Source organism: Alligator sinensis, unplaced genomic scaffold (assembly GCF_000455745.1).
Source record: "Alligator sinensis unplaced genomic scaffold, ASM45574v1 scaffold1164_1, whole genome shotgun sequence".
Taxonomy (NCBI): domain Eukaryota; kingdom Metazoa; phylum Chordata; order Crocodylia; family Alligatoridae; genus Alligator; species Alligator sinensis.
In genome coordinates, this window is record NW_005842225.1 from 108,642 (window position 1) to 118,314 (window position 9,673).

Below are 9,673 nucleotides of genomic sequence, written 5' to 3' on the forward strand. Positions count from 1 at the left end.
AGCCGTTCCTCCGGGCTGTAGCGGTGCCCGATAACTGGCAGCGATGCCCGAGCTGCATGAAAGGCCCACGGTGACCCCGTGGCTGAAGTGAGGGCAGGAGGGAAGGAAGTAGATTAGCTTTATAACATCCTTTAAAACCCGCTGCTGCGAGTCAGAGGTCAGGGACCTTTCAAAAGATGCTCAAAACGTCCGTCTCGGCCCTGCCATGCAATGCCATGCTCCTGTCTGGATGAAACCGTGCATTGGCCAGAGGGTGAAAGTGCCTCGATACTGGGTGTCCTCCAACTTAAAACACCATAAAGAAGGGAAATTTTCAGACAGGGCCAAGCCCTCTCCTCTGAAAACCACCCACCCCGCTTCTCATTTGTACGCCCGGCACCATCAGTCGCATATCAAAAAACCACGACCAGGATCCAGGTGCCTCATCCAGGCCCCTGCCTGGGACACATCTGCCTGTTGCCATCCCCGGGTGGATGCCAACAGCGGTGGCTGGAGCTGTGGCAGCGCAGGGGAAGGTCTCACGTCACCCCTGAGCATGCGATGCTGCTGTTCAGACCCGCTACTGCCGCTCGCTGCCTTTGCACCGGTGCCCTTGGCTGCATGAGGCGGTGGGGAGCCGGGCCCCCAAAACCCAGCCCGTCAGCAAAGACCTCCAGGCTTTTGTAGCGATAGAAACATGCAGGTCTTGCAAGCACGGGGGCATCACCTTGCAGCTCTCCGCAGGCGGCGGTTTTCTTACCAACCCTCCTCGACGCAAATGTGATTACTGAAGCAGAAGCTTTAAATTAAGCTCCCTGTAGAGCAGGCCCATTAAAAGCAGCTTCTAACTAAATGAGTCAGAGTAGCACTATGTGACGCTGCTTTGCCAGTGCAGTTCAATGGACCCCAAGATCCACTTAAATGATCTTGGGGCTCAGCCCGAAGAGGGAAAGGCAGTAATGCAATTTGAAGCCTGCAGTCAAATGTCTCCTCAGAGCTCTTCCAGGAAACTAATGCATCTCTAGCAGAACAGGTTCTTTGGGTAAAACTGATATTTTTTTTATTAGACCAACACAAATAGTTGGAAAAATTCTTCCTAGCAAGCTTTCAGGTATAAATCCCCTTCGTCTGGCAGTCGGCGTTTCACCCTGCACGTGAACGGCTCCCGGGGGTTTCACGGGATCTCGTGCCTGCTCCAGAAAGGAGAGGGCTGCGATGTGGGGCTTTGCTCGGAGGCCTGAGGCAGGGGCACAGGAGAGAAATGCAGATTGCAAGCTTGGGAGGTGTTGCTGTGGGCCCAGGGCACTCGGTTTGTCCCCAGCAAACAGGCGAAGGAAGGTTTGGATCTGTCCTGAAAGGTCTTTTATTAGGCAGCCACAGGTCCACCCAGCAGGAGCATCGCCAGGCACGTGTGCATGCACGCTCATACACACACGTGCTAGCAGCACCCGGGCCGGTCCATGCCCTCGCTGCCGGGAGCACACAGTGACAAGGCAGGGTCTCACGTCTGCTGTCTTTCCGCAGGAGGGGGACTCGGAGAAGAAGGACCCGTTCGAGGAGAGCGGGCTGAACCTGAGCCCGACAGCGGCAGAGGCCAAGGAGAAGGCACGCGCCAAGCGGGTGAACAAGAGGGCCCCGCAGATGGACTGGAACAAGAAGCGGGAGATTTTCAGCAACTTCTGAGCCCTACGGCAACGCCTCCCCTCCCGCGCCCACCCCTGCCTTCCCCACCGGACGTACCCGCCGGACGCGAGCTCCCTGCCCCTGGTGTCGCTTTGCGCCCCGCTCTCCATGGGTTGCTTTTACAAGGCAGATTTTAACATCTTTTTATTGACAAGCGGTTCTAACAGGATGCGACCAAAGCCCCTTTCGTTGCTCCGGGCGCCCCACGGCGCCAGCGAGGAACGACTGGAGGGGCTTCCTTTGTCATCTGGGCCTGCGTTCTTTAGGGTTTTACTGGTTTTAGGGTCCCCCCTGCCCCCCAAGAATCCCGGACGGAGCCGGGACGGATCTCTTATTCCAAAGCCTCCTGCCGAGGGCTCTCGGACTTGCAAATTCTCCCTTGGAGGAATCGAAGCGTGCTGCAGCGTTAGGGGAAGACGGGCCGAACCCCCCAGCCGGGCTCCAGAAGTCATTGCTCGTGGTGTGGGACTGGGGTCAGCAGCTCTGTGTTTCTCTCCCCTTGGCTTTGCTATCCATTGAAAAGGCTTTTTTTTTTTTTGCAAACGATCCCATCTGTTTCTCGTTAACGCTGGAACCACCCTCCCCATGGGCTGGCTTGATCCGATACAATAAAAGCCCCTTTCTCAGCAAAGCTTTTCCATCCCAGGCCCCATCCACGTGGCTGGCTGTGGAGGAGGCGTTCGTCGGACCCTGGAAAACAAATACACAAAATCACCCAAGGGCCCCACGGCTCAGATCTGCATAACGACATGCAGAAATGAGTGGCATGGGGAGGGGAGGAGGAGGAGCTGTCCCCCCTTCATCTCAAGGTGGAGAGACGGCCAATGCACACGCGTTGGTCTCTGTGCCCAGCTCGAGAAGCACGATGCAGCTTCTGCTGCCAGCGAGGAAGCCTCCAGGGACGGACACGATGCTCGTGAAGACGGGGCTCCCTGCAGAAGCCATCCGCCGTGGATGCTGATGTGGGCACCGTGCCTCAGGCCACATCCAGTCTGCTATTACCAACCTTTTGCCCCCCTGCTGATCTTTTTCCACCTGCACTCCCAGCCTGTCAGGATGAGGCCTCTCCTTTCCCTGCAGCCGGGTGCTGGGCCCTGAGTGGCACCGGGGTCAGGTGCACAGATCGGACCGCGCAGGGGAGCCCTCTCCGGCGGTGCCCACCACGTGACGTCCCTTCCCGCGGGCAGTAGCCAGGGTGGCAAGCAGCTGCTTTAACTTTGGTCAGCTCCATGCTCACAGCACGCTGCCTTCTCCATTAGATAGGGTTGTAAAACCGGCCCGTGTCGCTGTGATTAAACCTATTTAAGCTCTTCACTACTCACCCTGGGCTTCGTACAAGGGAAGATGAATTAAAACACGTACTAATGGCTTCAAGGCAATAGAGTTTTCCCAGGGAAGGGTCCACGCCGCAAGGAGCTGGACGAATCCCAGTTTCTTCTTACCGAGATCTAACAAAACAGTCTTTGTGGCTGGCACGTTTTGTAACACAAGTAGTATTAACGAGGGGAACGGAGCAGGACTGGACGGACGCGGCAGAGGGTAGAAAGCGACCCCTTTCCCCAGCGAGAGACGTAAGAGGGCGAGGACGTAGGACTTCGTAGAACTCAAGCACATGGTTCAATTTTGCCCCCGCGCTACCCTGAATGAATCAGTGGCCTTTGACTTCGTGCACTATGGGTCTTGGCAAGGGTCTGTGTGTATTTCATAAATACTAAGCTAAAAAGGTGCCTTATAAACACTTACTTTCAGTAGAAGGGTATATCCCAGCACAGTGCAAGGCGGTCGGGGGAGAAGGGAACCCCAGCAGCTGATGCCACGGCGTTCAGCTGAGCACGTGGCTGTTCCCATATCGAAGACGAGGAACGGAGCGGCTTTTGAGAGAGTGGGTTGGCTTGCTTTTTGTGAGGATGCACAGACAAAGCTTTGGAAAGAAAACTCTGCAAGTGTTTGGCTGTAAACGAATAGGACCGACAACAGCCGGGAGAGCTCGTCTCCCGTACGGGGCCTGGCGGCTAACGGAGGTGTCATTTACCTACCAAAAGTACCCGAAGGTGGGGCGGGCGTTTCGTGTTGGCTACGAGAAACCTTTGCTTCCTTCACAAGTCAGTCATCAGAGAACCCCTCCACGCGCTCGTGATAGGCAGGTTGCTTTTAGTCCCTGCATTTCCAACAAGCTGGAGCCGTATCCTGGTCTGCTGAGGACGTTATCTCCCCGCTTACAAGGCAAACGGTCGAATACATCCTTGCATACATCTCAGCAAGCAAAAGTGATTCTCTCACAACCTGTACATACCGTTAATTCTCGCACAAGACTGAACCACTGTAGTCGAGGGGAAGCTAGCAGGGGTTGGCGGGGGGTTTGGATTATGATCAAAGGAAATCAGGTATGCACACATGTACCAATAAGATTTTAAAATGATCTCTGCTTACTCCGTGGAAACTGCTCATGGCTAAAGGACTTACCACTATTTCTGACATCTTGTAGCTCTGTAATAATCAGTTTCTGTACATTTAACTTTCAAAATCAGTACAAGTATAAGGCTGTTTTCTGCATTGTAAAAACATAATGTATACTTTCATGTCAATAATAAACCCTGTTTTGCCATGTACAGCTTATGGGATGCTCCGTCTACTCTCCATTGCAGCCTGTGCTTTGCTAGGAAGGGTAGAAAGGAGTCAGAGCATCGCGATAGCGATACCTACCTCCCCACGACAAGGTCATTAGAAGAGGCAGCCTGGAGCAGGGCATGCCCTGGCTTTGAGCGGTGACCTGCAAAGGGGAACACCTTGGTGTGGGCTGTTTTGCGAGGTGGATGCTGGTCTGGATGGTTTTTCTTCCCTGCTCTCTGGGGTGTGTGCAGGAACACCAGGTGTGGTCTGGGCTTCAGGTTTTGGTGCAGGAGAAATTCCCCCAGGACTCAGGAATCCTTCCTGGGACCTGTCTGAACCCACCTCTGCAAATGCTGGACGTGCCGACTCTTCGGCACACGGCGCTTCTCCAGCGCGTGGAGGATAAACAGGATAAACTCTGACTCTCCAAAGCCTCACCTCTGGTACTTGCCTGGGGTTTCTGGTGTTACATCTGCCATACAGCCTTCAGAGTAGCTAGAGACCTTAGTGGCTGATGGCGCGGGGAACCGCAGAACGTTTCAGGCTTTCCTGAAACAGGCACAAGGTGGGATTTCTCTCCTCCACCCACTGCCATTAATGCAGACCCTGACCCACGAGCCTGCAGCTCCCCGCCTATGGGTCTGCGGTGCAGGCCGAGCACTAGTCTGGGACCTGCAGGTGACCCTTGTGCAACAGGGAAGTTGCAACCTGTCCAGATCTATACGAGTCGGACACCACGGCTTTACATTTCAGGGCGGCCGTTGAGCTGGCTCGTGCACAGGGCAGTATTTGGTTGGAACCGTCATGTGTTTCGGTAGCAAACTTCCCCGTCACGCTCCTTCCCGGGAGGTTGTTCAAACCAGTTTATCAGCACATCCATTGTAGGTGTGAAGCCACGGGTTTCAGTGATGATCTCGATGGCCTCGTGTGCAGACCACCCCTCCGTGGCAAGCAGAGGGCCAGGCAGAGGGGGCTGCTGCCTTTCCTGCAGTGCCACGGACATCAGAGGTCGAGTCAGGGAAGCACGTAACGCAGGACCCTGGGCTGAAAGGAGCCCACGTGAACAGCAGCTCTGCCTGCAGTGCTCCCGGCCTGCCCCTGGGAGGGTGCGTGCAGCTGGGGATGGTGCTGGCAATGCCGAGCCGGATGACCCCGTGGTTCTCTGTGCTGCCACAGTGCTCTGCTCCACTTGTTCTCCAACAGCAGCAAAACTCAAATGCCCAGCTGGTCTCCGGCAGCCTTTTGTACTCTTGGAAATGCAACATCCCAACATCCCCCAGCTGAGCTGCAAAAATTGCTTGTTGGCGGGGTGACATCTGTCCTTCCCTCCTCCCTGCTGTCAGTCGCTCTGCCCTCTGTCCTTGGCTGAGGCCCCATCCCTACCCCATGCCCCAGGCAGCAGGGATGCCAGCAAGGCCCCAGTGTAACAAAAATCACCTTTATTATATTAAACATGTGCTACCATGCAGCGCTGATCCCAGCAGGTCCCACCATCCCTGCCCCGTGTCTGTTAGACGTGTCCCCGCAGGGGGAGCGTGCTTGCAGCGCTGACTCAGAGGCCTGGCTACCTTTTAAGAGGAGGAAGCAGAAGCCAAGGGGGCTGCGATGCTTCCAAGTGTCTCAGCAGAGCCCTTGTAACACCCGTCGTGTTCCCCCTGGGCTCAGACTGCAGTTGCCGGACAGGCCTGGAGCAGCTCTGTGGTTCTGGGCCGTGCCCTCAGCACCTCTTAGCTGCAGGGCAAAGGGCCTGGTTGAGGCAGTCTGCGCAGCGCGGGCCCACGGGCAGGCAGGTCTGCTGGCCAAAGCCCACCAGGAGCCAGTTGATCTCGCTCCAGAGGTCCCTGAGGAGGAGACGGGAGAGGGTGTTGAGGGCCTGTGCAGCACCGCAGAGCAGCCAACCCGGGTCCAACGGGGACCTTTGCCACCACACTCTCCGCTTCCTGCCCCTCGGCCCTGGCTGTGGAGGCTTTCCCTGGGCAAACGCAGCTTCAGGCGTGGCCTACAGCATGCACAAGGCTCACCACGGGCCGGGACAGGCAGGCTCTGCTTGACCACGCTGGCGTGACTCAGCTGTGCTCCCCCTGGTACTCACCCACCCATTTCCATGGCACTGCCTTGGCTCACAGGAGTGCCCGCAGGCTGGGGCGTGGGTGGATGTGCCCCACGGGACTCTGTAATTACCAGTGCACATTTGCTCAGAGCATGATGTGCAGGGAAGCTCCTGCATGGCTTTTAAAAGGCAGGCCTGAGTTCATCCCTACCCAGTGGCCCTGAGACCAGCAGAGCCAGGCCGTGGTGCGGGCCCAAGGCCCCAAGGAGCACGAGGGGCCAGCACTGCATTAAGACAGTCTGCAGTGACCCAGCCCCAGGCTGACGCTTCGGACAGCTGCAAAACATCCAAGCAGCTTAAAGAACCGCTGCCGTGAGAGGAGAGATGCCCTGCGGCCTCAGCCTTGGGCATCGCTGGCTCCATGACGAGAAAGGAGGGACTGGGCCTGAGCTCACAGCCAATGCCCTGGGGCAGCTGTGTCTCCTTGTGAGCTGCGCTAAGTAATGGAAGATGCTTCCCGGGGGCAGAAGCTGGCAGTGGTCTCCTGGGAGGGTGACAAGCCAAGCCCAAGGGCTCCTGATGGGTGGGGGGGCCTGGATTTCTGCCATGGGAAGGTAGCCCACATCCCCCCCCGGCGGCAGGCTCCTCACCTGGGCAGCCAGTCCTCCAGTGCCACACGGGTCTCCTCGGGGGTTTTGGTTTCCTTCTTCACCCACTTCAGCCGGTTGGCAATCCGGTGCACGTGGGTGTCCACACCTGGGGGTGGAGAGGGCGTAATCAGACGGGGGCACGCTCAGCCCGGCAGGGGTGCCAGGGGAGAGGTCTCCTGGTAGGGCTGGGGCAGCGACTGGCTTGGGCTCACCTGCCCAGAGGCAGAAGCAAGAGCCGAGCCCCCAAGCAGACCAGTCACCCTCCCCTGCCCCTCGCCACTCAGCCAAGCCTCAGCCAACGCTCGGCAAATTGTGACCCCGGCTGGAAAGCGCTCTGGTGACGCTGGCTGCTCGCAGAGGCCGTGACGCCTACTGACAGCGCACAAAGCGCTGCGAGAAGCCCAGACGAAGAGCTCTGAACTCGCGGCGTGTTATTGTTAGATCGGCGGCGATAAGCCGGGCTCCCCCGGCTGACTGAACCCAGCCCAGGACAGGGCTGTAAACAGGAAGAGCGCAGCTTCGTTGCCTGTCCCCAGCTGGAATGCCAGGCTCAGGGGTGGCAGAGGTCAGGCAAGCTTTTGGGCACAAAACACAGCTGGAACCGGAGGAGATCCAGCCTCAACCACACGCCAGGCAGAGGATTGCTTTTGTACGGGGAGAGAGCCGAGGAGCTGAGTTCCAGAGCGAGGGATGGAGCGAAGAGCAGCCGAGGTGGATAAACCCCATTATGGAAAAGAACGTGGTGACCTGGGGACTGAATTTTCCCTCCCAGCTTCCTCGGCCGAGTCGCTCACCAGCGGGGCGCTCTGCCGGCGTCCCCATGAGCCTCTCCGATTAAACAGCAAATGCACGTGGAATATGGATCGCACCCCAGAGACCGTCAAGAGTACCCGGTGCTCAGGCCCAGCCCGGCAGACAGCCTGGTCTCTCAGCGCCACCTGCCTGCAAGTCCAAATCCAGGAGCACCCAAATTCTCAGCTCCTGGGGTCCAGCGCCAGCCCAGACCCGGGGCACAACCGAGCCCCCGACCGCGGGCAGAACTGAGCCCTGCCGCCTCAGCCGGCCCCGTGCGAGTCGGGGATGACAGCCGGTGGAAACGCCTGCCGTGTCAAGACACCCAAGGTGGTGGATGGCAACGCTGGGTGGGGCTCCACTGTCATTAATCACTTAAATTGCTACGAGGCCTCCCCCACTCCCTGCAGCAGCCAGAAAGCTCCTACAAATCCAGCCTGGGGTGCGGCAGGTGAACAAACCTGCCCAGCAGCGGAGCTGTTTCAACCAGCAGCTGCCCCATCTGTGCCTGCCCCAGCGAGGGCAAGCAGGGCAGCTTCTAAAGGGGTGGGTGGCTTAAACCAGCAAACCCCTTTAAATGGAAAGGTTATCCCAGACTGCCCCTCACACCGGTGGTCCCGGGCCTCTTTCGTCAGGGGAGCTGTGTGGAGGCACGTGTCCTTGACAGAAATTCCCTACTGAGCCTTCATGGTTATCAGGGCACCCGGGAGACTGGAATAGGGCTGATTTGGCAGAGAGTTAAGTGGAAGTGGGAGAAGTCACTGGGGAACGCAGGAACTTCCCTGGTTTGAGCAGGGGTTGGACTAGATGTGCCCTCCTGAGGTCCCTTCCACCTGAATTTCTATGATTCTTTGATTTTCTACACGTCCCCAGGCTCCGAGTCTTCCCACACTGCCAAGAAACTGGATCAGGTGAGTCAAAAATGGAAGATGGAGGCCGATGGCAGACCTTGACACATACCTATCCCAGACACATCGTTCCAGGCGATGTTCATGGCCAAGTGGGCCATCTTGGGCCCCACGCCCGGCAGCTTCACCAGCTCCTTGACTGTCCTGGGGATGTCGCTCCCGTACTGCTCCTTCAGGATCGCGGTCGTCTGCTTGATGTACTTCACCTTGTTCTGGGAAACCAAAGCACAGCACAGGAAACTGAGCTCCCACACAGCCAATGCAGGAGCGAAACACGGGCTGGAGAAGCACTGACTTAGTTTGGAGGGATAAAGGGCTTGCAGGCAAAGAAAGATGCCCTTGATGTATCCCAGGAGGCACCCAGCCCCAGTCTCTGCATGTCCAGGATGCTGCCAGCAAATGCAGCTTCATCCTGGACACAGGCTGCAAAGCCGGGGTCAAACTGCACGGATGGGGCTGGACTTTCTCAGGAAGACACGATGGGGAAATGACAGGCCTGCCTGCACGCTGCAACCTGGAGAGCAGCTGCAAAGGGGAAGGAGCAAGAGTCCGCAGTGAGGAAAACAGTGGCAAGGCAGGAAGGCCGCGAGTGTGATGGGCTGCAGTTGCAAAGGGCAGCACCCGGGAAGGAAGGGGAGCGAGGGACATGTGCCCCCAGGGACAGCTCCAACAGCCTGGATCCCAGGTAGGGGCATTGCTCAGCGCTCACTCAGACCCGTGGCCCGCTCTGGGGCCTGGCACTCACCCTCCAGAAGCCCACGGGGTAAATGAGCCTCCCGAGAGCTGCGTCATCTGTCTGCAAAACATTGTCCACCGTGAGGCCGCGCTCCCTCAGGCGCAGCATGGCCGCCGAGGTCACCTCGTCCTTGGTCTGGCTGGAGAGCATCAGCGACAGCAGAACCTGGTAGCGCCTCACCTGGGGAGCAGGGCAGGGCAGAGGCAGGGTTAGAGACCCCTTGGGCTCGCCACGGCCACCCCCTGAAGGCGCTGGGGCCGGGGGC

General features: G+C 57.9%; 2 protein-coding genes across 2 annotated transcripts in view; one reads left to right on the forward strand and one right to left on the reverse strand.

Annotated features, from left to right (window-relative positions):
• Positions 1 to 4,267, forward strand: part of SLC9A3R2 (SLC9A3 regulator 2) — a 74,782-nt gene extending 70,515 nt beyond the window's left edge. The window contains exon 8 of the mRNA XM_006027138.3: positions 1,504 to 4,267. Coding sequence (XP_006027200.1) covers positions 1,504 to 1,662 — 159 coding nt within the window. The 3' untranslated portion in view covers positions 1,663 to 4,267. The remainder of the gene's footprint in view (positions 1 to 1,503) is intronic.
• NTHL1 (nth like DNA glycosylase 1) overlaps positions 2,175 to 9,673 on the reverse strand; it is a gene marked incomplete at its 5' end in the record, with an annotated part of 7,719 nt that continues 220 nt past the window's right edge. The window contains 4 exons of the mRNA XM_014521547.2: positions 2,175 to 6,113; positions 6,973 to 7,078; positions 8,725 to 8,884; positions 9,418 to 9,588. Coding sequence (XP_014377033.1) covers positions 5,990 to 6,113; positions 6,973 to 7,078; positions 8,725 to 8,884; positions 9,418 to 9,588 — 561 coding nt within the window. The remainder of the gene's footprint in view (positions 6,114 to 6,972; positions 7,079 to 8,724; positions 8,885 to 9,417; positions 9,589 to 9,673) is intronic.